Here is a 27,627-nt window from a genome sequence, read left to right on the forward strand (position 1 = left end):
CATCGAAGCAAGAGTTTTCACACCCACCCACAAAGTGATGGCCATTCGACGTTGGCGTTTGTTTACGGTTGAAAATTGTTAATTTTTCTTCAGTTTTCTCGTGTAGTTTTGTGAAAAAGTTTAGTTAAAGTGCGGATTAGATTAGTTTCTTTGTCGAGCAAAAGAATTTGAATGGATTTGTGTTGATTTCGTTGGTGAAATTTGATCGTTTCAAGTGAACCCCTTCATCAGGAGAGAAAGGTTTCCTGCTACTTCTCCTCCTCCAGCGACTGGCACCAGCTTCCGAAAGGCGTTTAAAGAGCCACTGAACCGTGTGATAGTTGTGCAACGAATAACAAAACCTCGATATGGGTAAGTGTATAAACATTTCAGTGTTATCAGTATTGAAAGAAGTACAGATAAGATAAGGTTTTGGTCTGCTAAAAAGTCGTCGGAACATTCCGTACGAAGCCAGTCGATCGATCAAGGTGGGGTTGGACTGTGCCACCACTCGCGGAATTGTGTGTGCAGAGTACGACCGTGAATTGGGGTGACTTTGGTTAACTATATATACATTTTGATGTTACGAATTTTGACTTAAATTTTTAAGTATAACAAGTCTTGTCGCTTCTTGTAATTCAACTAGTTTATCCAACAAAAATAATAGTTACCTAGAGCAATGTCACCCCAACACACAACTTCTACATGTTAAAGTAATTGCTCTCTGAGCTGGTAATGCAGCATTCACACACTAGTGTCCAGAAACCCTGAATGGAACGCGACGAGACAACAAGGGAAATTTTAAACTCACGAGCTGCGGCTGTGTTGGTGAATGGAGTTGTAAAAACATTAAAGTTGTGCGGCGGAGTTCGAGGTAGATTCCACCACACATGGAACTACAACTCCAACGGAGCAGAGTCAGTTCGGTCGGTGGTGGTCGCGGCGAAAGACAGTACACACCGTAGAATCCGTGGTTAATTAAAGTTTGAACACATACACAGTGCGGTGGCGGCGTGCGTGGTAATTGTGTCGTCGCGCGAATAATTTGTTTAATAAGTGCATGGGGGGCTAGTGCGACAAAATCGTAGATTAACCCGAGTGTTGCGTTGCATTATCCGCCCGAGAAACGAGTGAGTGGTTGGCATGAAGATCGCGGGACCTTCCCATGTGTGACGTGGTGTGGATCAGATAGTTATCGTTGTGGAGATAATTAATATTGAAATGAAAGGGACTTTCCCGGAGCTTACGCTAATGTGTTGTGGACGACGACGCGGTGCGGTGGTAGATACAGAGTTGAGATTGGAAATCTTCAACGTAAGATGTCTCCGTTTTTGGCTAATTTATTTTGCACGCCGAGGACATCAGAATATTTATTTTTAGATTAGTTAGTAGGATTTACAAAACTTATTCGGCAAATTATCAGATATCAACAAGTCATCCAATATGTTTTTTTTTTTTGTTTTTGCTCTCGTTTACCTTCAAAATTATGAATTATGTGTTGATGCAAGCCTAGAAATGCCAAAAATTTATAAAACTTTTTAATCCTATTTAAAATTTCAAAGAATTGCAGGCCAAGGGTGCATGATACTGATGATACTCGTCGGTTGACACATCCAGGCGAGGAACATCCTGGAAGGAGCCCAACTACATCCGTAGTGCTGGACAAAACAGCATGGCTCTGGTTCCTTGCAAGTGTCCTATTTTCTTACCTCCACGTTGGCTTGGTTTAGTCATCATGATGACAAGGTGTAACCTAGCTGGTGGCCTGTGGAAACGACTCGTAAACCTTTGACCAGCGAGGGTCAGAGTAGAGACGGCTAGAAGAAAGGGGCGCGTCAATGTGGGAAAGGGAAGTAATTTGTGATTGTAGACGGTATTGTTTTGATTCGCAGTATGTTGAGTCAACTGCTGTGGATGTACCTGAAACATCGCACAACGGGGTTTCTCTTCTCTTCATTCTCAGCTACCACCTATCTTCTGTTTATTTTGTTTCACTGATTTTCTAGCGCGGCTTCTGTTTACTATCCTCCATTTGATTTCGATTTTACTCATTTGATTCTCTTATTTCTCAACACTTTTCCACTCTATTTTACCAATTAATGCTGCTGTAACAAACTGTCTACTTTCCCTTAATTTGGCAGCGATGTCAATTTTGTTTATCATGTGCATTTTCTTTATATATCTATTTGAATAATTTCTAATTTCTACTATCTTTCTTTTACTATTGATTCTTTACATAGTATATTTCCTTCACTGTCCATTGTTTTGAAACTTCACCTTTTTCTTAAGCAAGTGAGGTTCGAGCCCTTACTCAATTTATGGAATGATTAAAGGATTAACACAAATATTACTATTGTATTTTTGATAAACTTTTCTAAAATGCTTAGGACCAAAATATTGTAACAAAACACCGCGACAAAAGAAATAGCAACAGATAAACACGACTCAACACTAGGAAAGATTTCAGGAGAAAACAATACACAGTAAAATAACAATTAGTTTTTGATTTCAAACTAAAAATAAAACAGTTTTTGCTTTAATGAAAGTTGATAGGCACACAATGAATGGTTAGGCGCTTATACTTACATCAAACCCTACGTAATGTACCACCCCCGGCCGAGTTAAAATGCGTAACCGGAAAAGAAGGTGTGCATGCCCGGCACGAACACTCAAAGCGTGTTCTAGCGTGCTGCTCGTACTGACTCAGAGCAAGGGTGAGATGTAGGTGTAAGGGCAGTGCGTGTTCGTCGGGAACCTAGTGCATAAGATCGGTCAAGGCCCGTTCTTACACTGAAAATTGCGAATTGCGAATTTAAAATTTCAAAGAATTCCATTTTTCGAAAATTTCAAAAGTTCAACAAATTGCTACCATTTTCTGATACCTACTCGACTAGTACCGGCAAGGCGGGAGCAAAGTTTAGAATGCGTGTTTCGAAGATTTTTGGATGCCTGCTCTGGTTGGTGAGAGCAAACATGAACAAAATTCAAAAATTCAAAAAAAAAAATCAGAAATTAAAAAAAAAATCATTCAATTCCAAAATTTGAAAAAAAAATCTAAAATACGAAAAAATACTTACAAATTTAAATATTTCCAAATTTCAAAATTCTTAAATTTAAAAATTCCAAAATTTTAAAATTCTAAAATCAAAAATTCAAAAATTAAAAAAAAAATTCAAAACGTCAAAAATAAAAAAAAAATATAAACAAATTTTAATTTTATTATTTTTTATATTTGTAAATTAAAAAAATATTTTTTTTTATTTTCCTTTTTAATTTTTTTAAAGCTTGTAATTTTTATAAATGTTTTAGATTTTTTTAGTTTTGTTGTCCGTGTTTGATTCGATTTTTCCGTGCATAATTCCATTTAGTTGATTCCAAAATTCAAATATTTTAAAATTTGAAATTCAAAAATATAAAAAATCCAAATTTTAAAATGTCAAAAATTCATTAAAAACCAAAAATTAAAAAAAAATTGAAAATTATTTTTTTTCAGCTTTAAATTTTTTAATTTAAAATTCTGAATTTTCTTTAAAATTTACCTTTTTACATTAATTTAAATTTGTATTTTTTTAAGGCCGTTGCAATTTTTTTTTGAAGTTTATGTCCCCCGATAAAAATTAAATAACAAGCCATGGTCTCCACTTTTGAATGAAAAAAGTGTTTTAAAGTACATTTTACTCCTGCCCAGTTGTTTGGCAATCATTAGTTTTCAAAATATCCAAGAATTGAAGAGATTTTTTTCACACAAAAAAACCGGTGCTTTATTTTTTATCGAATCCAGACATGCCAAATATGATTTTAAAATCAGGAAAATGAATTTCTAATTGTTTTTAGTTGGTTAGACTTATGAGCAGTTCTCTAGGATTTCGGTCATTCGATTTTTTTTGTATTTTTTAATCCGACTGAAACTTTGTTGGTGCCTTCGGTATGCCCAAAGAAGCCATTTTGCATCATTAGTTTGTCCATATAATTTTCCATACAAATTTGGCAGCTGTCCATACAAAAATGATGTATGAAAATTCAAAAATCTGTATCTTTTGAAGGAATCTTTTGATCGATTTGGTGTCTTTGGCAAAGTTGTAGGTATGGATACGGACTACACTGGAAAAAAATGATACACGGTAAAAAAAAATTGGTGATTTTTTTATTTAACTTTTTATCACTAAAATTTGATTTGCAAAAAAACACTATTTTAAATTTTTTTTATTTTTTGATATGTTTTAGAGGACATAAAATGCCAACTTTTCAGAAATTTCAGGTTGTGCAAAAATCATTGTCCGAGTTATGAATTTTTAATCAATACTAATTTTTCAAAAATCGAAATATTGGTCGCAAAATTTTTTCAACTTCATTTTTCGATGTAAAATCAAATTTGCAATCAAAAAGTACTTCAGTCAAATTTTGATAAAGTGCACCGTTTTCAAGTTAAATCCATATTTAGGTGACTTTTTTGAAAATTGTGGCAGTTTTTCATTTTTTTAAATTAGTGCACATGTTTGCACACTTTTGAAAAACATATTTTTGAAAAGCTGAGAAAATTCTCTATATTTTGCTTCTTCGGACTTTGTTGATACGACCTTTAGTTGCTGAGATATTGCAATGCAAAGGTTTAAAAACAGGAAAATTGATGTTTTCTAAGTCTCACCCAAACAGCCCACCATTTTTTAGTGTCGATATCTCAGCAACTAATGGTCCGATTTTCAATGTTAATATATGAAACATTTGTGAAATTTTCCGATCTTTTCGAAAACATTATTTTCAAAATTTTCAAATCAAGACTAACATTTCAAAAGGGCCAAACATTCAATATTACGCCCTTTTAAAATGTTAGTCTTGATTTGAAAATTTTGAAAATAATGTTTTCGAAAAGATCGGAAAATTTCACAAATGTTTCATATATTAACATTGAAAATCGGACCATTAGTTGCTGAGATATCGACATTAGAAAATGGTGGGCTGTTTGAGTGAGACTTAGAAAACATCAATTTTCCTGTTTTTAAACCTTTGCATTGCAATATCTCAGCAACTAAAGGTCGTATCAACAAAGTCCGAAGAAGCAAAATATAGAGAATTTTCTCAGCTTTTCAAAAATATTTTTTCCAAAAGTGTGCAAACATGTGCACTAATTTAAAAAAATGAAAAACTGCCACAATTTTCAAAAAAGTCACCTAAATATGGATTTAACTTGAAAACGGTGCACTTTATCAAAATTTTACTAAAGTACTTTTTGATTGGAAATTTGATTTTATAGAAAAATGAAGTTGAAAAAATTTTGCGACCAATATTTCGATTTTTTTAAATAATCAGGATTGATTAAAAAATTCATAACTCGGTCAATGATTTTTTGCACAACCTGGAAATTTCTGAAAAGTTGGCATTTTATGTCCTCTAAAACATATCGAAAAATAAAAAAAAATAAAAATAGTGTTTTTTTGCAAATCAAATTTTAGTGATGAAAAGTTAAATAAAAAATCACCAAATTTTTTTTTACCGTGTATCATTTTTTTCCAGTGTAGTCCGTATCCATACCTACAACTTTGCCGAAGACACCAAATCGATCAAAAAATTCCTTCAAAAGATACAGATTTTTGAATTTTCATACATCATTTTTGTATGGACAGCTGCCAAATTTGTATGGAAAATTATATGGACAAACTAATGATGCAAAATGGCTTCTTTGGGCATACCGAAGGCACCAACAAAGTTTCAGTCGGATTAAAAAATACAAAAATTAAAATTGAAGAAAAAAGACCGATTTCGTAGAGAATTGCTCTTATATTTTCTTTAAAATGTTGAAGATTTTTGAAAAAAAGATTTTTTGCCCCCTGATTTTTGAGCAGATTTTGAAGGGGGGGCGACATAAACTCTGAAAAATATTTGCAACGGCCTAAATATTTTAGGGTAGCAAACAGGCTGAATACCGGGTAGCAAAGTGAAATCCCGAAGAACTGAGAGTAAATCGAGCCAAACATTTCATTAGAGCACAAAACCAAAAATCGCGATTCGAGAAAATCGCTTTCAAAAAGTGGACAACTTGTTTCAATTCCTATTTAAAAAAAGAAGCTTGACTGATGGTATTTTTACTGATGATACGATAAAACACATAATTATCCTCAACTCTGCTTAAATTCTTCTTAATTTTTGTTGATTTTCGCAATAAAACTCATAATTTAAAAAATTTCGTTATTGGGCCCATTTAACTTTCCAACTGTTATTCATAATGGGCCCTTTCTAAATGCAATTTCGAAGAGAGCTGAAAGGGCACTAAAGCGCTGTCACCGGATTGTTGTTTTGAATGATGTTTAGGGCCCTTTTGTTTAGTTAGAAATAAAGAGGAATTCAGTAGAAATTTTGATAATTGGTGAAGTTTTGTGATTAAATAGTGTAGATAAGGTATGTGAAACATAAAAAATCTTCAACTGTACCGAACAGCAGCCGCGGGACCGTATTAATAGTAGTTTATGCAACAAGTTGCAAAAAAAGGATTTTTTCAGCACGAGTCGTACATTTATCCAACGAGGTTCACCGAGTTGTATAAATATGAAGAGTGCTGAAAAAATCAAGTTTTGCAACGAGTTCCATAAAACATTTTTTGCAATTCCAAAAAACACACTGAGTGAAATTTTATGTCAAATTTTCATGTATTTTGTCAATACATCGTTTAAATCAATTTTTTTTGAAAAGTGTTACTTTTCGAAACAAGTGCTGAAAAGTTCAACTTTTCAGCACCCATTTCAGTGCTGAAAAGTAGAACTTTTCAGCATTTATTTTGAAAAGTGTTGCTATTCGATTCTATTATTTTTGGTACAGAAAAGTAGGCTATTTCGTCGTTCAAGAATGACAGGACAAGTAAGTAGTTTCACGACGGAATTGCAAAAATATAGTTTTTTGACGAAGTTTTTCTCTGCAGAAATCCTTGGTGAAAAGTAAACCAAACTTTTTTTTTGAAGTGAATTAGTGTTAAGAATGTATGAAAAGTTCACTTAATAACATAGAAAGTTCCTTAACCACGAAAAACTAACGAAAAAGAAAAGGGCTTAATTGAACTTTTTTTTCTGGTTTGGAGTGAACATGGTTATGTGCCCTTTTGTGTTTTTGATTTTTTCAATAGGAAATTGTTTGTTATCAATCTGATTCTTGGAGGGCATGTAGGGAGTGTACTAATGAATGGAATAGTGGAATAAACCCGAATGTTCACGTTTTGGTTTTGTGCCCTAATGCAGGGTGGCCACCTCGGGAAAAAACCGGGAAAACCGGGAAAAAACCGAGATTTTTATCCACCGGGAGAAAACCGGGAAAAACTCGGGAATTCGACCGACAAACCGGGAAAATATTTTAAGTTTCGTTAAAATTTGACAAAAGACTCTTTAATGTATTCAATATGTTCTTTTCTCAATAAGAATATTATTCCTGTTATTCTTAATGAAGAATTCGCGAAATCTATGTTTGAATTTATGTGATAGACTCATGCTTCTTGGCTATGGATTTCTTTTTCTGTTGTATCCTATGATACTTTTACCAGACGAATTTGTTTTTTTTTTTAAATAAAGAAAATGTTTGCTCTACCAGCGGTTCTCAACCTGGGGTACATGTACCCCTGGGGGTACCACGAGCGGTCTCAGGGGGTCCGGAAGACAAACCCCGTAATGGCGGATATTTACCCCATCTTTGCTAAAATATTAGTTTTGCATAAAATTAAAATTAGGATTTTTTTGTAAGTGGAAAATATGGATATCATGGTTCGAAAACAACATTACAGTAAATATCTCTCTAAATTTAAAGATCAAGACTTTTCCTTCAAATTGTCACACAAAATACACTCTTTTAAAATATTTTTCTTGGCCTGTATCTCAGCAACAAAAGAATGGATCAAAAATGTTCAAAAAAGAATGCTGTAAAGAATTTTCTCAACCATTTGATTTTTTAGAGATAAAATAGAATTATTTTTTAATTGAAAATAGCTACAACTTCAAAAAAGTATGTGTAGTATGTTTAAATCTGAAAAAAAATAAAAATTCAAAGAACAAGCCATAGTCTCAACATTTGAATGCAAAAAGTGTTAAAAATGCATTTTACGCTAGTTCAGTTGTTTTGCAATCAGAAGTCTTTAAAAAATGCAAGATTTGACGAAAACAAAAAAAAGAACGAATAAAAAATAAAGATCGAAAATTTTCAAAAATTCAAAAGATTATTAAATCAACCCAAACATGCCTAAAAATTATTCTAGACGCAAGGGAATGCATTTTAAATTGATTTCAGCTGATTGCACTTAAATTTTCATTAAAATTTTGATGCTTTATGAAAAAAAAAATAATTTGTTGTCCCCTGATTTTTCGGGGCAACAAAAACTTTAAATAAAATGTGTACCCGTCTTATGTGTTGTTGAAAAACTCACAGCACGATATTTTTTTAATTGTCTTTACCATTATGTGTTTTGCGTTTTTTAGAAAGTATTTTTTATTAAAATTATTCTAAAAAGAAAGTTTCAAGGTATCGATTTTTTTACATTTGTATGGCACTTTTCCTGCGCTGCTGCCAAAGTGTATACATTTTTGTTTAGACTAATGATGCAAAAAGACTTTTTGGTTAAAAGAAAGTACTCACATAATTTTAGCAAAAAAAAATCACAGAAATTGATAATTCTTGGAAGAATTGTTCTTTTTGAATTCACAAAACCTTTTTTCAAAGAAAATTAACGAGCATTTACATCAATGTTGATAGCAACGTATTTTTGTAAATCTATTTTACAAAATTCATGAATTCTTTTTATAATTTATCTTATTTAAAAAAATAAAAACGACTTTTGATGAAAAAACCCAATAATTTGAAAATTAGAGGTTTGATTGATAACAGATAAAAACGGCTTCGTTTACAACTTACTTACTTTTTACTCAAGATTTGAAAGCTTTCTTGAGGAATTCAAACTTTGAACCAAATTTATGCGTTCGAAAAGTATGATGATATTAACGTTAGCCTAAAAAACATTGTACTTTAAAAGAATTATCGACGGTTATTTTCGGTAGAATTGGCGTATTTCGATAACAATATCTCCTGAGCAATTCCATCTCAAAACAGGATTTTTTCAGGTACAGTAGTTGTTCGGTAACTGGGCGTTGCTTAACTGGGCGCTCGATAACTGGGCCGTAGCCCAGTTAAAAGCAGACAAACGTCAAAAAACCAAAACAAACCGAAATCACCGAGGGATTAATGGATGCAAAAATCATGTTCAACAAATAAAAAAAAACTTTTTTTAAACTTTTATGTAATTTCAAGTCACAATTAGAGAAATATGAAAAGAAATCATTGAATTTCAGTAACTATTATATTTCATCAAAAAAATATAATGCATCGGTAGTCCCCTCGTTAGTTTTCGTTCAGCCCAGTTAGAGAACAGCATTCGGTGACATGGGCTACGTTCTCAGTCCAGTTACAGAACAACTACTGTATTTTTTAAAACTTTGTAGGCATGTTATCGTAGGCTTCCATAGGCCATGTTTGTGAATATGGAGCCAGTTGTACTCGATAATGACATTTGATAAAGGCGCAAGACTTTTACAAATATTTATTAAAGTTTTTGTCACCCCTCCCTAGGGTTGCCAGGTTGCCTGATAAATCTGCTAATACCAGATTTTTTAAGCGACAATTTGAAAAAATAAATTACATTCAGGTTTGGATAAAAAAAATCTATATTGTTTATTTTTTCAAGCTGCTATAAATAAATATAAAATGTGAAAATACACCATTTTTAAATTTATAAAAATAAACCATAATTTTGCTTATGGCTTTAAGGAAAGTGACTTGTGATTTTTCCAGACGTTTTTGTCAGGTTTTTTTTGGTTCAGACCTGGTAACCCTGACCCTCTAAGCAAATAAGGCTCTTCAAAATTTAGAATGAATTTTCCTGCGTTATAAATATTTTTTAGCATGTTGGGGTCTATTACATTTTTTTAAATTTTTGGCATTTTAAAAAACTTTTTTTTTCAAATGTTGAGACTATGGCTTGTTATTTCAATCTTTATGATTTTTTTTATTGAGAAGTTCATGTTTTGAGTGATTTTATAGGTGAGGAAGAAAAAAACCGCTTATAGTTACTGTACACCTTTTTGAACTGAAAATGCATGAAGCGTGATCTAGAGTTTTATTTTCCTGCTGTGAGTAAAAGAAAAGTTCCATAAAAATAGCAAAATATTTTCGATCGCCATCACCACCACCGACCAGTCCACAACCAAAGCAAGTTCCGAAGAAAGCACCAAAACGGAGATGCGCCAACCAATTATATCTGAAGCTCCAAATCTAGGTTAAAGCTAGGCTTGTTTATTTTCCAAAACCCAGCGTAAGGCCTACCCAAAACCCCAAACGACGAAGAGAGCAACAACTGTTTGATACGCTTTCACGTGTGTCGTGTGCCTTGTTGTTGTTGCTCGTGGTCTACCTGTGTGGTGGTTTCACACCCGAACCACCTCGTTCTCGTCACGACCACCACCAACACCACACCCACATTTGAACAGTACGAACAGTGAGTGAATATCTGTCGAGGCGTCAACACCTCGCGGCGACCATGGCGGGTTCGCGAAATCGAGTGCCTTCCCAGCAGATTCGGGACGATTTTCTGCTGGAGACCAACTTTGACGACGACGGAACGCTAACCCGGGCTTACAACACGCTCAACAGCCAGCAGCAACAGTACGGTGGAAATGGCCAGATCAATGGAAACCGGGAGTCGGGTGGACCAATCCAGCAGCAGTTTCGGGCGCCCAGCCGGAGGAGTCTGGCGTACCGGTCAAATATGTCCGTGGACCGGTACTCGGACAATACGATCCACGGTCGGCAGTCGAAAGGTTTGAACAAAGAATTATGAACGGCACCAATGTCATATCGATGTCTTATCACACGTGTTATCTCACCCTCAATCGCGTCGTTGCACACCCCATGCTTCACGAGTTCACCAGAAAGAACGTCTGAGTCACGCGGAAGTGGTTTTAATTTGCAATTGAACTCAGTCATCATCATCTTCGCGGTCATATGTGTTTTGCCTTTCATACACCACGTGCGTGTTTTGTATCGCTGTTTTCACCGTGTTGACCACCTTACTCATTTGTTGCAGTATGTAATCATGTAATCATACACTACACACCTATGTTTGCTATGCTTTGAATGTTGCGGATGGTACAACAAAAAAAAACAACATTCACCCTGGGGATCGATAACTCATGTGCCAGCGAGACGCCGACGATTGTGCATGAGTAATAGCCGCAAGATAAACATTGTTGAAAATTTTGAGCTGTTGAAACCGATAGTGAGCCTTTTTCCGATGGGAATACTTTGTTTGGGATGAAACCGATAGCAGTATAGCATTAGTACAAATATACTTTAAAATGTTTGAATAGAATATTGTAACGAATAAAAAACAGAAAGGCAATTATCACTGTCTGGCGATATTGCCTAACAACATATTTGTCGCCATTCTTGCATTTTCTTAATATTACCTTCAAAGTATCAATTTAAACATTAAAAGCTATCTCAAAAATAGTTTATTTGACTTAAGGAGCTATTAAACTATCGCAAATAAACAAACAAACTCGCCAACAACAAACTTTTTGACGGCAGTTTGACAGTTGCCTGCATTTGTTTGCAGAAACATCACCCTGCAAACATTTGGCGAGTTTGGTAAACTGTCAAACACCAAAAAGTACGAGTTTGTTTGTTTCTTTACCATAGTCTAATAGCTCCTTTAATGAATTCATTTAGCACAATTTAATCTGAAATTTGTAACAAACACAGTGACTATCAAAGTAAGTCCGGTTTTTTAACTAAAAACTATTTTCAATTTAATATTTTTTAAAAGCATATGCTGCCGTTCTACGCATAATTGTCCCATGTCATTTTTTGACGATTCTAACTTTTTATCATTTTTAAGTTTAGTTTTACATATACTTTCAGAAAAACAACTAAGTGCTTTGTTCAGAAAATCATTGAAAACAACACAAAGTCTGTTTGTCCCATCGTTGAACTTCTAAGCATAATTGTCCCGCCAAGTATTTTCTATCACGAAATAATGAGTTTTACGAAGCATTTTATCTTGTTTACCTGTTTACATGCAAGAGGATTACAAATAAGGGTGATAAAATGTGAACCGGGGTGATTAGGGAAATATAGGGCGAATAGGGACCCACGGGACAATTATGCGTAGAAACACAGAAATCGATCTAAAAATTTCAATCGCGTTTTTCTCAGTTGTCCTTTTTTGAACATGGGACAAATTATGCGTAGAACGGCAGTATGGTAATGTTAAAAAAAATATGTTTGAATTTATTTAAGAGCGAGTCCACGAGCAAAGCATACCCATCTCGCATCGACCTCACCAATCTGCCTGAAATTTTTAGGGGTTGTTTGTACATATAAAACTAGCATCTGGCCAAAATATGAGCACTCTAGGTCAACGGGAAGTGGGGCAAATCGGGACACAAATTTTAAAGGTTTAAAAACGTCAAAAATCTTAAAAAGGCTATGACTTAGGCAAAATTCAATTTAATTTCAAAATTCAAAATGCATCTGAAAGGGCTTAAAAAATGCAACAAAATGCAGGGTAGAGCATCCTGATTGGTTAAATCTAAAGGAAGTTATTGGCATTTTAGTGAAAAAATAGCATAATTTTCAAACTCAAATAAAAAAGATGGAAAAGGATGGAAATCCAGATATCAACTCGTTTCGACCTGCAGCTTGTAGGGGACATCTGGGACTACCATCTGAGACTGAGAACGCTTTGGGTAAGGCAGTTTAACGTATTAAATAAACACTTTTTCTTTAAGTGATTTTTTTGGTTGTAAATTTTTGCTCGGGGGACCCCTTAGATCCCATTTTCTGGTGATAATTTTATCATATTCGTGTTCCTGAGACAATTTCACAATAGAAACACGCATAAAAATGTTTCTTTTGATCCATTTTAACCCTTTAAAAAATAAAAGTAAAAAAAAATCTTCGATTCACATTTATTGAAAATCAAGCTCGTTTCCAAGGATACTAGATGACACCAGAAAAAAGCAGCCTAATAATTTTTTTTTTACTTTTATTTTTTAAAGGGTTAAAATGGATCCAAACAAACATTTTTATGCATGTTTCTATTGTGAAATTGTCTCAGGAACACGAATATGGGTAATTCCATCTCAACTGTGCACGAAAAAGTGCAAATTTGAAAATTACCCTCTCCGATCCTGCTCAAATTTGGCAGGGCTGTTGATACTATCAAAACATGTAAGAATCCCGAATTTCATCCAAATCGGACCACCCCCTCCAATTTTGTACCTCCCCAAAAAATCGACTTTTTGGCGATTTTTGACCAAACCTTCAAATGACGATAACTCAGGAACCACAAATCTTAGAGGGTCGGTCTTAGACTCAATTTTGAAGGAAATTGGACGTAGAATCCATTTCCGTGATCAAAATGTTATTTTTTTTCTACCTGTATTGCGCAATTGAAAACTTGAAACGACCGTATCTCAAAACACCCCAACTTATTTTTTTTATTTGACCTCACCATCGTGTTCCCCGGCCAATTTTACATAAGAATCACTTATCGACAGAAATGAATATGTTTTGTTCCAGAGATATCGAATTTTAAAGTTTTGTGTTTTCGAGATTACCTACATTAGCTTCATTCGCCGCATCTGCTAAAAGCACACAGGCGGGCTGATCAATAACTGCTACCTGGTGTTCTGGGAGATAGTTAATTTAATTTATCTTTTTATAATTTTACGCAAATATTTATTCAAATGGCTAATAGGGAAATTCTCGTATGTTTGGCAGGTTAAGTCAAAAGCCGTAATTGCCAATGGTAAACAAAGCCTATTTTGCATCGGTATCCGACCTACTTACGAAAAAACAAATTTCAAAAATGCTTAAGATTGTTCATCAACTCGTCTCTCAAGTGCCCCAAATTGAAAAAAAAATTAAATCTTGTTACAATTGCGAGAAAAACAAATATTAGTGTCGGAGGTCACGGTGGCTCTTACGGCTTTTTGAAAACTCACCCGAGATTTTCACTATTTAAACAACAAATTTTGCAAAACTTTTGATAGAAACTTGCTTGTTCACTTCTTTCTTATTGAGCTATTTATCACTCGATTTCAGTTGAAAACGCTTTTAATCAGCTGTAATTGAATGCCAAAGCGCTGATATGGCAACATTAGAAGAACGCTGGAATTAGATGCTGTTCCCCTACCTTGATCAATCTATTTTTGTGAAAAAAATATTTATTGGGTTATTTTGAATGCACCGTTTATTTACGTGTTGCTAACCGTTTTAGAGAACCTCCGAGGCCATGACTAGGGCCTTTATCATGGGCGGTAGCAAAATAGTACCATTCAGCAAAAACCCCAAAACCTGCTTTATTATTAGTATAGTTTATTATTGACACTTTACCATAATTTGGCAAATCTCATTTATGGGTTAAAAGATTGATCATATTAAATCAATTTTTATATTGTGAGCCAGCTCCATTTGATTAAAAGATGATTTTGGTCAAGGTACATTTTATTAAAAAAAAATCCTTTATACGTGAGGACAGCAGCCGTATTGTGTTCCAAGAATCCAAGAATGACAGAAGAAAAAAACACTGTTGTTCGGACGATGTCGAAATCATCGCAACAAAATTTGGGGAATTAGCCGCTTTGCAGCAGATCAAACTTTGTGATTTTCTTACATTTTTCAGTTTTATACTTTACAGAAATCCTTTTCCTACTCCTTGTGATCGTCCTTCACTAGAGTACAACAAATCAACAAATTTTATTCATTTTAATTCATATTTTTAACTCAATAATGTATCGTGCACTTATTGTTCAGTGTTACTAACAAGATTAATTGCATTTTGCATCGGAATCCAATTCTGCCCTTTACTGTGTGTCGTTATTGCTCTGTCCTGTGGGTTAGCACAGAAATTCACTTCATTCATTGTTTTTAACAGATAAACATTCGCGATTAAACTCCAGTTTCCTACAGTGTTATACAGTTAATTTTTGCCCAATTTGATAAAGATTATTTATGATGAAATATTATTTCAATAAATGACCAGGTAGCAGTTATTGATCAGCCCGCCTGTGTGCTTCTAGCAGATGCGGCGAATGAAGCTAATGTAGGTAATCTCGAAAACACAAAACTTTAAAATTCGATATCTCTGGAACAAAACATATTCTTTTCTGTCGATAAGTGATTCTTATGTAAAATTGGCCGGGGAACACGATGGTGAGGTCAAATAAAAAAAATAAGTTGGGGTGTTTTGAGATACGGCCGTTTAAAGTTTTCAATTGCACAATACAGGTAGAAAAAATAAATTAATCTAAATTTTGATCACGGAAATGGATTCTACGTCCAATTTCCTTCAAAATTGAGTTCAAGACCGACCCTCTAAGATTTGTGGTTCCTGAGTTATCGTCGTTTCAAACTAGGAGGTTTGGTCAAAAATCGTCAAAAAGTCGATTTTTTGGGGAGGTACAAAAATGGAGGGGGTGGTCCGATTTGGATGAAATTCGGGATTCTTGCATGTTTTGATAGTATCAACAGCCCTGCCAAATTTGAGCAGGATCGGAGAGGGTAATTTTCAAATGCTGTTCCGCTTCAGATGGAATGACCCATATGATAAAATTATCACCAGAAAATGGGATCTAAGGGGTCCCTCGAGCAAAAATTTACAACCAAAAAAATCACTTAAAGAAAAAGTGTTTATTTAATACGTTAAACTGCCTTACCCAAAGCGTTCTCAGTCTCAGATGGTAGTCCCAGATGTCCCCTACAAGCTGCAGGTCGAAACGAGTTGATATCTGGATGGAACTCTTTTTTATTTGAGTTTGAAAATTATGCTATTTTTTCACTAAAATGCCAATAACTCCCTTTAGATTTAACCAATTGGGATGCTCTATCCTGCATTTTGTTGCATTTTTTAAGCCCTTTCAGATGCATTTTGAATTTTGAAATTAAATTGAATTTTGCCTAAGTCATAGCCTTTTTAAGATTTTTGACGTTTTTAAACCTTTAAAATTTGTGTCCCGATTTGCCCCACTTCCCGTTGATCTAGAGTGCTCATATTTTGGCCAGATGCTAGTTTTATATGTACAAACAACCCCTAAAAATTTCAGGCAGATTGGTGAGGTCCAAACAACGTCCCATTCGAAGGGGTATGCCCTGTTCGTGGACTCGCTCTTAAATATTTAAATTAAATTTCCTGATGTTTTATTTGACTGTTGGTCACTTAAAGTTGAATTCTAAAAAAAAACATATTTTTGAAAATTTGTTATATTTTATAGGAGACTTGAAATAGTGAAAAATCTGGTACCGTAGTTATGATTTTTTGAATAAAATCTTTTCAAGACATTACTAGTTGAAAAATATTACTAATTTTTTACAATATTTTTATTAGTGAGGCTGCATTATAACAACTAGCAGTACAAAGTTTTAAAAAATATGTTGGAAATCTTAGTTCTTCGGAAATCTAGGGTTTTTTTTATTAGGTCCTCCTATGAAAAACATATGAAAAACCTTAATAAAAAAAACTCTAGAAATATTCTTTGCGCATTTTTTCTTCGTGAAGTATTTTTAAATTGCAAAAAACTTAAAAAAATCAATTTCTTTTAATGTACGCATTTTTCTAAAAGGTCTCAATTATAACCTACTCTCAGCCATTTTTTGATCTGTTTTTGTTCAATTTACATATACTTAACTTCAAAAACGCTATAGATTGTCCATCTTCTTGTCCTTTCAATGCTCATTACTGAAAAGACAATGAAAATCCGTTTTGTTATAGTGAAAAAATCAATTGAGTGTCCGAGATCGTGATGGCTGTTTATATTGTTCAGAAGCGACTGAAGGGGTGAGAGAGGAAACAGGAGATAGCGAGAGAGTTGCTCTCTTGCTTACCCGACGTCAACCCCACCGCGGTACCTGTCGCGGTAGCAAATTTGCTCTCAGTTCTTCGAGATTTCACTTAGCTACCCGGTATTCTGCTGATTTGCTACTGCGGCAAATGGAATGATGCACGGAAAACTGAATCATGCACGGAAAAAAAATTAAATTGTTTTTTATGTGTAAAAAAATCAGAAAATATATATTTTTTTAAATTAAAATTAAAAAAAAATATCAACAAAAATTAAAAAAAACTAAATAAATTTAAAAGATTTCAAAACAATTTAAAAAATATAAAAACTTAAAAAAATTAAAGAAAATAAAAAAATAAAAAATAAATTAAAAATTAAAACAAATTAAAAAAAAAATAAAAAAATTAAAAAAAATATTAAAAAAAATTTAAAACATTTAAGAATTTAAAAAATAAAAAAAATATAAAAAAAAAATAAAAAATTTAAAAAAATTAAAAAAATTTAAAAAAAATTTAAATTTTTTTTATAAAAAATTAAAAAATTTAAAAAAATTAAAAAAAAAATATAATAAAAATCAATCAAAAATAAAAAAATCAAAAATAAATTAAAAATTAAAAAAAAATCAAAGCTAAGTTAAAAAAAATAAAAAAATCAAAAAAATTTAAAATTAAGAAAAATTAAAAATTTAAAGAAATTGAAAAAAAATTAAAAAATTTTAAGAAATTGAAAAAAAATCAATATTTAGAAAAATTTCATAAAGATTGAAAAATATTAAAAAAAATAAACTTTTGAATTTTTAAATTTTAGAATTTTACAATTTTTAAATTTTTGAATATTTGAATTTTGTTATTTTTAAACTATTAAATTTTTGAATTTTTGAATTTTTGAATTTTTAAATTTTAGAATTTTAGAATTTTTGAATTTTTGAATTTTTGAATTTCAGAATTTTTGAATTTTTAAATTTTGAAATTTTTAAATTTTTGAATTTTTGAATTTTTGAATTTTTGAATTTTTGAATTTTTAAATTTTTGAATTTTTAAATTTTTGAGTTTTTGAAATTTTGAATTTTTGAATTTTTGAATCATACACAAGAGCAGACATACAAAAATCTCCGAAACACGCATTCAAAACTTTGCCCCCGGTTTGCCGGTACTTGTCGGGTATCAGAAAATGAGTACCCGACAGGTACCGAGGGAGACTCGGGGGCAAACTCGAGAGCAAATTTGGTGGGAATCAAATCGGCTAGCAAATGGTTTAACTTTCGACATTTTCGAAAAATGAGATTCTTTGAAATTTTCAATAGGATTAAAAAGTTTAATAAACTTTTAGCATTTCAAGGCATGAATCAACACATAATTATTAGGTCTATTCCCGTACTGCAGAATTCTGCAATTCTGCACGAAATCGGCAGCAGAGCGTTCCCGTACTTTTCTGCAACAAAAGTAACTTTTCTTTCAGGCAGAACTTCTGCAATGAGAGAGACAAAAGTTGCAGCAAAACCGTTCCCGTACTTTTCTGCAACCCTGTTTGAAAAATGTCGCACGTCGTACGAGTTGTCGCACGGTTTTGATTTTACCGTTTCGATATCGATTGGTCGAAAGGACGACAAACGGACGACAAACACTTGACATGCTCGACATGGTTTTTTCGATCGATTTTCCTTCAATTCGACGTCGATTATCGTCGACGCAAACAGTTTGACAGTTCTCTTCAGTTGATCTTGTTCGGACTTGATTGCAACCGAATCTAACCAGCTGTCGTTACTTTTGGTATTTGGTTTAGGAGCTGAGAAGATTTTGGACGATTTTCGACGGATAATAGGTAAGTTTAGTTCTAGATTGTGATATTTTTGCTGCCGAAATGATTCGGCCAGGGTGCGCGAGTGACCGAATCAAAGTGTCTTCCTTGGTGTCTTCTATTCCAGATTTCGGTCTTCGAGGCGGTGAAGGAGGACGGGAAATTTGGCGGGTCATTCCGGAAGACGGGACGGGAAGGAATCGGTTTGCGATCGAGGTAGCGGTTGGTGTTTGGTGTTTTACTTTCCGCGGGAGGTTGCGGCACATACCTGATGAAACTGGTGAGTCATGTTTTAGAAACGAAGTGTGTGTTTGTATTGTATTAAATTCAAAACCTCAAAACATAAAAATTGTTATCTAATCCACGTTTTTACCCAATAATTCTAAACTAAAGAAAAATCTAAATTACCAGAATTTAAACAATCTTAAACACTAAAACTGTAAAATTCTAAAGTTTTTCATTCTTAATTTTCAAACTCTAGTATTTCAAATTATAGAATGCAAGCATTTGAATACTAAAAATTTCTTTAAATTCATAGAATATTGTAAATTGTTAATATTCTTAAATTATAGAATTTAATAAATCATAAAATTTTCAAGGTCTTAAAGTTCTCAAAACATTTCACTAAAAATCTGAAATTCTAAAATATTTAAATTTGGAAATTAAAAACCTCAAATACTGAAATTCTTTAATTCAAAAATACTAAAATTGTTAAATTCTAACATTATTAAAATTCTTATAATCCCAAAATTCATGAAATAAAAAAAATCTAAATGTCGTTCGTCATATTTGAAATTAGAGTTTAGAATTCAAAACTTCTAAAAGTTATGAGTTTAAAATTCTAAAAATTCTAACATAAAATTACAATCAAATTATTTTTATAGTTATATATTTTGAAAATTCGAAAAATTCTATTAATTATAAAATTAGAAATTTTCAAAAGTCTAAAAATTATAGAATTCTAAAATATAAAAATTAGAATTTTAGAATTTTAGAATTTTAGAATTTTAGAATTTTAGAATTTTAGAATTTTAGAATTTTAGAATTTTAGAATTTTAGAATTTTAGAATTTTAGAATTTTAGAATTTTAGAATTTTAGAATTTTAGAATTTTAGAATTTTAGAATTTTAGAATTTTAGAATTTTAGAATTTTAGAATTTTAGAATTTTAAATTTTAGAATTTTAGAATTTTAGAATTTTAGAATTTTAGAATTTTAGAATTTTAGAATTTTAGAATTTTAGAATTTTAGAATTTTAGAATTTTAGAATTTTAGAATTTTAGAATTTTAGAATTTTAGAATTTTAGAATTTTAGAATTTTAGAATTTTAGAATTTTAGAATTTTAGAATTTTAGAATTTTAGAATTTTAGAATTTTAGAATTTTAGATTTTTTTTTAGAATGATATTTTTTAAAATCCTAATATTTAAAAGCCCAAATTCCTTAAACTTAATTGTATAATCCTTAAAAATCTTCTAAGTTCTAGAGTTCTTAAATAATTTTAAAGAATTTTGAAATTCATAAATTTTAAAATCCTAAATTTCAAACATTTAAAAATTTCAAAAAATCAGCAAACATACATGCTTAATTAAAAAAAAAAATTCTTGTAATTTCGATTTTCAAATTAGTTGCAAAAAATGAGTTTTATAAGTTTTTTTTTTTAAATGTCTTAATTTTTAATTGATTTTAATGCTTAAAATACTTTTTTTGAAATTTTTATATTATTAATATTTAAGTATGAATTTAATTTATAAATTGATGCCAATTAAAGTAATTTGGCAAATGTCGCAGTGTATATTAAGAAGTTATCCTGCTCATTCCTAATGTAAACGTCAACGTTATCTTTTTTCAGGCAACTAAAATATTCCAATCCGATCATGCCGGAAACCATGAGTTCGCCTCCGTAGAACCCACGGAAGTATTCACGTTATCTCGTACCCCGGTGGCCATCAATCCGCCTGAGATCCAAGATTGGCGGGTTAAACCTTGATCAGCTCGTCGAGAAGCAAAGTCCAACACCAACATCCAAGCCGGAAGCTGCGGTCAATGCAAATCCGAGAGCATCCGAAGAATGCCAAGTTGGAGAAGAATCGGCGATCCGGAAGTTAAATTTCGTGAAAAAGTTAATATTATTGTGAAATTAGATGTGTTTGAATAAAAAATAAAATAAAAAACAACACAACAGTTTTTTCAACAGCAACATAACCTAAAAATCCGAAATGACAGCACACGACAATAGCACGACATTCTAAATAACAAAACCGTGCGACGTCGGTCGAATGTCGTACGACAATGTCGTACAATTTCGATTATCGATCGCACGACAAATACGACATTTTGGTGCAAAAACGTCTGACATTCGTGCGATAGTCGCGCGACATTGTCGTGCGACGTCGTACGATTGCACGGACGACAAACGACGGACGTCCGACGGACTTTTCAGTCAGGGAAGCTCTCTCTTCTCTTTCGTGTTGAAAAGTAACTTCAAGTTGGTGTGAGTACACGCTTACATAAAATTTGCAAGTTGGGTTAAATCAAGCATTTTATTATTATGTAGGTGTAATAAATTTGATGTTTTATTATTACTGAATTCAAGCAGTATTTTTGAAAGGACGTTTGTATATTTGGAATTGATGGATTTTGGGGTATTTTTTTAATATCTGGTTTTATTGAGAACTATATTTTATGTTAACGATTTCAGGCTTAGTTCAGTAATGTAATGATATAGCTTGTGATATAGCGAATTTATTATTTTTAGAGTTAATAAAGTTTATAAGTAAATCTAGTATTACAGCACGGCTAATAACCCAACAAACAATTTGTATCATAAGAACAATTGTTTTTAAATTGTTTTTAAAAACTTTTATAAGACACATTTCTTTTGAGTTGAATAAATTTCAAAAAAAATATTTGTTTAAGAATTGATTTTTGATCTTAAATTGCTTTTGAACAGACTAAATATGTGTGTTAAAATAATAGGTAAATGTAATTGACAAATTATAAATTGTACTTGTGGCGGTGCTACCAATTTGTATTCTTATATGAACCAAAATATTAAATGTATTTTGTTGAACTTTTAATGAAGGAATCATAAAAAAAGGTATTAGACTGTACCAAACAAATAATAAATATAATTGATTATATGATTGATGACCATAATTTTTTTTTTGCTGAAACATAAGTTACGTTGTTAACACATCATATTTTATACTATTAAAAATTTATATCTATAAATTTTATTAAAAATTATACGGTATACTTAAATTCTTAAATTCCTAAATCCCTACATCCCTAAATTCCTAAATAGAAATACACTTATTTTGGAGTCATATTTTAGGTTTGAAATGCATATTTAGAGGATTTAGAGATTAGAAATTTCGCAGAGGTCTTCCCGGTCTTCGGGTAATAGAGTACCGTAATCTGGGGTGAATCGGGACTACAGTCTGAATAGGGACAGCAGTTTTTAGAGCACTTAAAGCTTTTAAATTTGGAAATGGATGTGCACATTTTGTTGGCCTGAGTCTGTTCTAACCGAAACCAACCAGAAAAATCAAAATATTGCGCTCCAACATGGTTAAAACTGCTGTCCCGATTCGCCCCATGTGTCCCGATTGACCCCAGTTTACGGTACAAACTATCTATTTGTTATAATTCAGTTTTTGATTTTTTATTTACAATTTTTTAAATTTTACTTTTTTAAATTATATTTTTTTAAATTTTTAACTGTAGAATTAGATTTTTGATGTTCTATTAAATATTCAAAATTTAGATTTTTATTTCAATTCAAAATACCTCAAGTCTGAACTTTTATATTTCAACCTTATTTTTCTTTATTTTGATTTTTTGAAATTAAGCTTTTTTTAATTATTTACATTTTGAATTACTTAATTTTTTTAAGCTTTGAATGTGTGATTTTTTTTTCTATGATAAATATTTGCATTTTAAATTTCTCAAATAGCTGATTTAATTTTTTTAGCTTCTCAATTAAAAAAAATGTTTTTTTTTTTATATTTTTATTTATGATTTTCTTAATTTCCGGGTTTCTAAATTTATGTGTTCTATATTTTTGAGTGTGTGATTCATTTACTTTCTAATATTTTTCAACTTTGCTGCGTCACCGTTGTTCTTCCATGTGACATCTATATTTTTTTTTATGTTATCCTGAATAAAAAATCCTTCAAATAGTCTGCTCTCAAAACATGTATTTATGATCCCTTCTATATTAAACCTTTGTTTGTCATTTTTTTGAATTTTATTTGTTAAACGCAGGTACGTACCTGCAATTCTCATTTCTATTTTTTACCTTAGGGCTTTTGTTAATTTGATTTGGTTAACCGCGGTGGATTTTCTTGAAATAATTCGAACTGTCAAAAATCCACCAAAACATCTACCACATTGATCACACAAAAAACTGTGGTAGAAAAGTATCCACCGGTAGATTCTTTGGTGGATTTTTGACAGTTCGAATTATTTCAAGAAAATCCACCGCGGTTAACCGAATCAAATTAACAAAAGCCCTCTTATGTAAAAGTTTTGAAATGTTTCTAATGAATAATTTCTACCTAAGTCTCCGTTCTAGAGGTAAACTTCTTTCAACTATAATTTTTGTCAATCCCTTTTTTTAAAATAATAAAAAAAAACTTTAATACCCAATTTGAGTAAATCCACTCAACTGTGTACAATATTGCAGAAAAAGTACTGGAACGCGCTACCCAGGCAAAAGTTTTGCGGCTTCTCTCCTTGCAGAACTTCTGCAAAAGAGAGAGATGAAGAGAGCGAACTGAAAAGTACGGGAACGTACTGCAAAAAAGTGACTTATGCTGGCTGCAGAATTTTGCAGAAGTTGCAGAAATTCTGCAATTCTGCAGGTACGGGAATAGACCTATTGATTTTGAAGGTAAACGAGAGCAAAAAATGATAAAAACCCATATTTGCCTCCCGCAGTGGGCTTGTTTCGGTGGCAAATTTGCTACCCTAGCGGTGGGGATGACGGAGTTTTTTCAAGGTGGCAAATTTGATCTCGGTATTCATGAGCCGGGTGCAAATTTGATTTGCACCCCAGCGCTGGAGATGCCCTTACCAGCAAAAAGTTTTCCATATTTTAATTTATGCTCAGCTTAAAAAAATGCAAAATTTTATAGATTTTTAAATTTGGGATTGATTGAAAACTTATTTAAACTATTTTTTTGTCGCCTTTCAATTTAAGATCAAAAGAAGAGAAAATTTTACATTCAAACGAATGTTGCAGTTTCAGAGGTGTTATTTATCCCGGAATTGATGCAAATTTTGCAAAGTTGCCCACAATTTTCATTTACTTGTCTCTTTGTCATTTTGTGTTGCATATCTTCACTACATTACTTTCAAATGTAATCATCTGTGACTTCAAAAAACTTTCCTGGCGTTGATAGATTTTATCTAATTAAATGTTTCTTCTCTTTCCGTGTTTTTCCAGGCGACTGCTGCAAATCATGCATGACCCGGATACCATATGCGACGCTGATCGCCACGGTCATGTGCCTTATCGGCGTGGGTATCTTCTGCGGAACCATGTACCGGGGTACATCCTTTGCCATCATCATGCTGGACCAGGTGTTCCACCTGCGGTTGATGTGGTGAGTTTGAAGTGTTTTTTGTCGTACATATTTGAACGATTTTTTAAAGATTTTTTTATTTTGTTCCGTAGGATTGAAGCCGTTCAGATGATCTTCGTAGTGATCGGTGCTTCGATGGCGGCGCTCGGGTTGATGATCCTGTTTGTGGGATTTTTGGCGACCGGTGCGACCCGCTACAAGGTGTACCGGGCGTGGGGATCGCGCGTTGGTGGTCGCATCTCGTGTGCGGTGTTTATGGGAATCACGTACATTCTGAAGATTGTGTGGATCTTGATTCTGTGCTTCCTGACGGTGGTAACGTTCATCTTTACCGTGTTCTGGAACATGTGCGCCAACCCGAACGTGCAGTCGCACAAGAATTGCATCGATTTGACGCAGTTTTGTGAGTATTTTGAAGGGTTTGTTGAAGGGGACGAAATTTGATTGAGCTTCTATCTTGCAGACTTTATGTTCCCGGCCGGAGTCGCCCAGCAGGACATGAACATTTGCGAGACCAAGGTGAAGGCCTTCTGCAAGGACGGCGTCGAAAAGTGCGAAATCATGTTCATCCTGGCCACGGTCAGTTGCCTGCTGATCATCCTCAGCCTGGTGCACTATCTGATGTGTCTGGCGGCGAACTATGCCCACATTCGGGACCACGAGAAGTTCCAGGAGCTGCAGGAGATCCAGAATCTGACCGAGATGGAGTACACTACGTCCTCGAAGGATCGCTTCTAGGATACGGCCCAGGAGATTTATATTGAGAACAGCGGCGCCACATGATGGTCTTCGTCCCGCGCGACCTGCTGCGGCTGCGGTGGCTCGGCCGCTACACGACGAGCAGCTTTCGTTTAGATTTTTAGTTGACGCGCACTCAGTTCAAGCAATCTTTCAATCGCGGTAAGTCCACGTTTTAGTCGTTTAAGTATTTTCGATTCTCTCGCTCCAAGGCGAGCGAGCTGGTATGAGTTTATCCGTCCGCAAAACCCTTTATCGTTATCATTCCCCCAAAACGAAGATATCATTTAATCTCTCCCCCACCACCAACTCTGCTCAATGTAATCCCTCCTGGAAGCGCGCTAAGATAGATGTTTACGGAGCAGAACAATTCGTATAGAAAGGCACAAAGATACAACACACATTAATAACTGCTCTTAAAATATTATACAAAACACAAAAATAAGAGTAACTAAGGCTGACAATGAAACAATAATTTGTCGCACTAACCGCACTTTTGGTTAGTTGAAGAATGCAGTTTTTCCGAGAAGAGTTTTGAATGAGATCCAAACCCAGTAGAGATGTTGAGAGTAGAAGCCAGAGAACGCAACAAAAGTTACAAATATAACGAACATATCCTAACTTCAAACATCCGTTTCCAAAAAAAATCCGTACATCACAATAGTAAGAAATCATAAATCCAACAACACAAAAACCATTTAAAAGAAAACCTCTCTGAGACACCGTGTGATATCGTAGAAAAAACAAACACAACCAACGTGAGATAGTAAAGGCAAAGTTCTACATATATTTTTGAAACATTGAAGAATGGCATATTTTTATATAGAGTCGCACTTTTCTGTCAGCACCAGCAAACCCCTTTCCCGAGAGAGAGAGAGAGAGAGAGAAAGAGAAAAGATCGGTGGTTTCAGTAGAAAAAAAAAGAACCCCGTACTAGGCCTGCCTACGCGAAACCCGTACATTTACAGCGGCTTTCGACGCGGACGTTCCACTAAAAGCATTCCTAAAAATAACCGACATTTATACTTAGAGCAGCCTGAAAGAAGTAGATACTCTCTCCTTCCCAGAAACAATCATCGTCATTGTCTATAATCGCATTTATCAATCATACGAAAAGGAAAAAAAAAACAAACAAACTTTGTTCGTCATTGTGTGCAAAAAATATTCTTATCCAAATCATTGAAACAGTATTAGTTAGTCACTAACCGTCTCTTATTACCATTCCAATTAATAGCTAGTACTTTTTCGAACATCGTGGGTAGTGAAAGTTGTTTTGAGCTTATTGGAGGATCAAAAATGCTCAAATGTAAAAATTCAAACAATTTCAGAACAATGTGGAAAGTCATTTTTTACCACTTGTTTTGGGTAATATTATTAAACTTATTTTGGCGTGTGTCAAACTGCTAATCATTTCTAATACATAAAATGAATTATTTATTTTTCTATATTTTTTTACAATTGCTGCTCTGTAGTATCTTATGACCGGGTTGCCAGATCATACAACTTTGCCAATTCTAAAGGTGAATACCTATATTTTGGTTATCCAAAACAATATGGTCCTCAAGCCCTGTGTCAATTCTTATGTACAATAAAAAAACACGATTAAAAACTATTTCTGATTCCTTTTTTTTTTTCATTTTAATGCAAAAAAAAATACCAGGGCAACATTTTCCGATGGATCAACTATGGTCCTCTTGGAGAAAGCTGTCAAGTAGGACATTTTCTGTCAAGAAGGGTCGCGAAGTTAATTTTATTAAATTGATTTCCGTTCTAAATCCTTTGCGGTCGTACAACAGGTCATTGTACTCAGAAAAATAAGCTGAATCTTTGTGAACAATAATATCACAAATTAAAGCTTAATTTTAGGACCCAATTATCTGATAAAAAAAAATACACATTTTACTTAAGTATTGGAATCTAATGACTGTGTTGCCAGATCGTCAAACTTTATCGAAGCTGAAATGTCTAGTCTATATAAACATAAGTTCGCAGAAATTATTTTCATGAAAATTTATTTCTTACATCTGGTTTTGTTTTTGCTTTTTTTTAATTTCACTTTGTTTAGGATATCTCATGGCAGTGTTCCTAGATCTGTTAAAGGATATATTTTCATGTCGGGAATCATAGGTTTTTGTCAAAAAATCGGAAAAAGTCTGGAATCCTAAGCATACTTGTTTCAAAATAACTTTTTGTAATATTTTGTTGAAAAAATAATAATTCGTGTCAAACAAATAATTTTGAAGTTGTGTTTATTTTTTCACATTGCTAAAAAATGCAAACGTTTCTGACTTGAGATTGGCAATAGAAGAAAAATATATTAAATTCACAAAATTAAAAGGGAACTTGATGAAAATAATTTTCCAAGCAAATGCCTAAATGTCATCATGTTTAATAAATAATGAAATTAAAAAGATAATTTAAGATTAAGTATTTTTAAACACTTAGCCATCACGTTTAAGCTTGGCTTTTTGCCTTCCTCAGTTTACTGAGGAAAGGCTATAAAATCACTCGAAAAACGAAATTCTTAATTTGACCTCCTAGACCCACCTTCATGTACACCTATCGACTCAGAATCATACTTTGAGCAAATATCTGTGTGTGTGGTGGGATGTTGACCAAAAAAATATGCACAGAGTTATCTCGGTACTGGCTGCACCAGCGT

The 27,627-nt window shown here is 33.0% G+C and overlaps 1 protein-coding gene across 2 annotated transcripts; it reads left to right on the top strand.

The window, feature by feature from the left end:
* On the top strand, positions 1–26,556 carry LOC6035697 (neuronal membrane glycoprotein M6-a). 2 transcript variants are annotated; one of them, XM_038254582.1, is made up of 5 exons: positions 1–351; positions 10,488–10,817; positions 24,089–24,248; positions 24,320–24,630; positions 24,691–26,556. In XM_038254582.1, the coding sequence occupies exons 1-5, from the start codon at positions 348–350 to the stop codon at positions 24,963–24,965; spliced, it is 1,080 nt and encodes a 359-aa protein (XP_038110510.1). In that variant the 5' UTR covers positions 1–347; the 3' UTR covers positions 24,966–26,556. The 2 variants fall into 2 exon arrangements, with proteins under 2 accessions (XP_038110510.1, XP_038110511.1); XM_038254583.1 differs by lacking the exon at positions 10,488–10,817 and having other exon boundaries at positions 9–351.
* Positions 26,557–27,627: the final 1,071 nt, after the last annotated feature.

The sequence above is a fragment of the Culex quinquefasciatus genome, chromosome 2 (assembly GCF_015732765.1).
Source record: "Culex quinquefasciatus strain JHB chromosome 2, VPISU_Cqui_1.0_pri_paternal, whole genome shotgun sequence".
Classification (NCBI taxonomy): domain Eukaryota; kingdom Metazoa; phylum Arthropoda; class Insecta; order Diptera; family Culicidae; genus Culex; species Culex quinquefasciatus.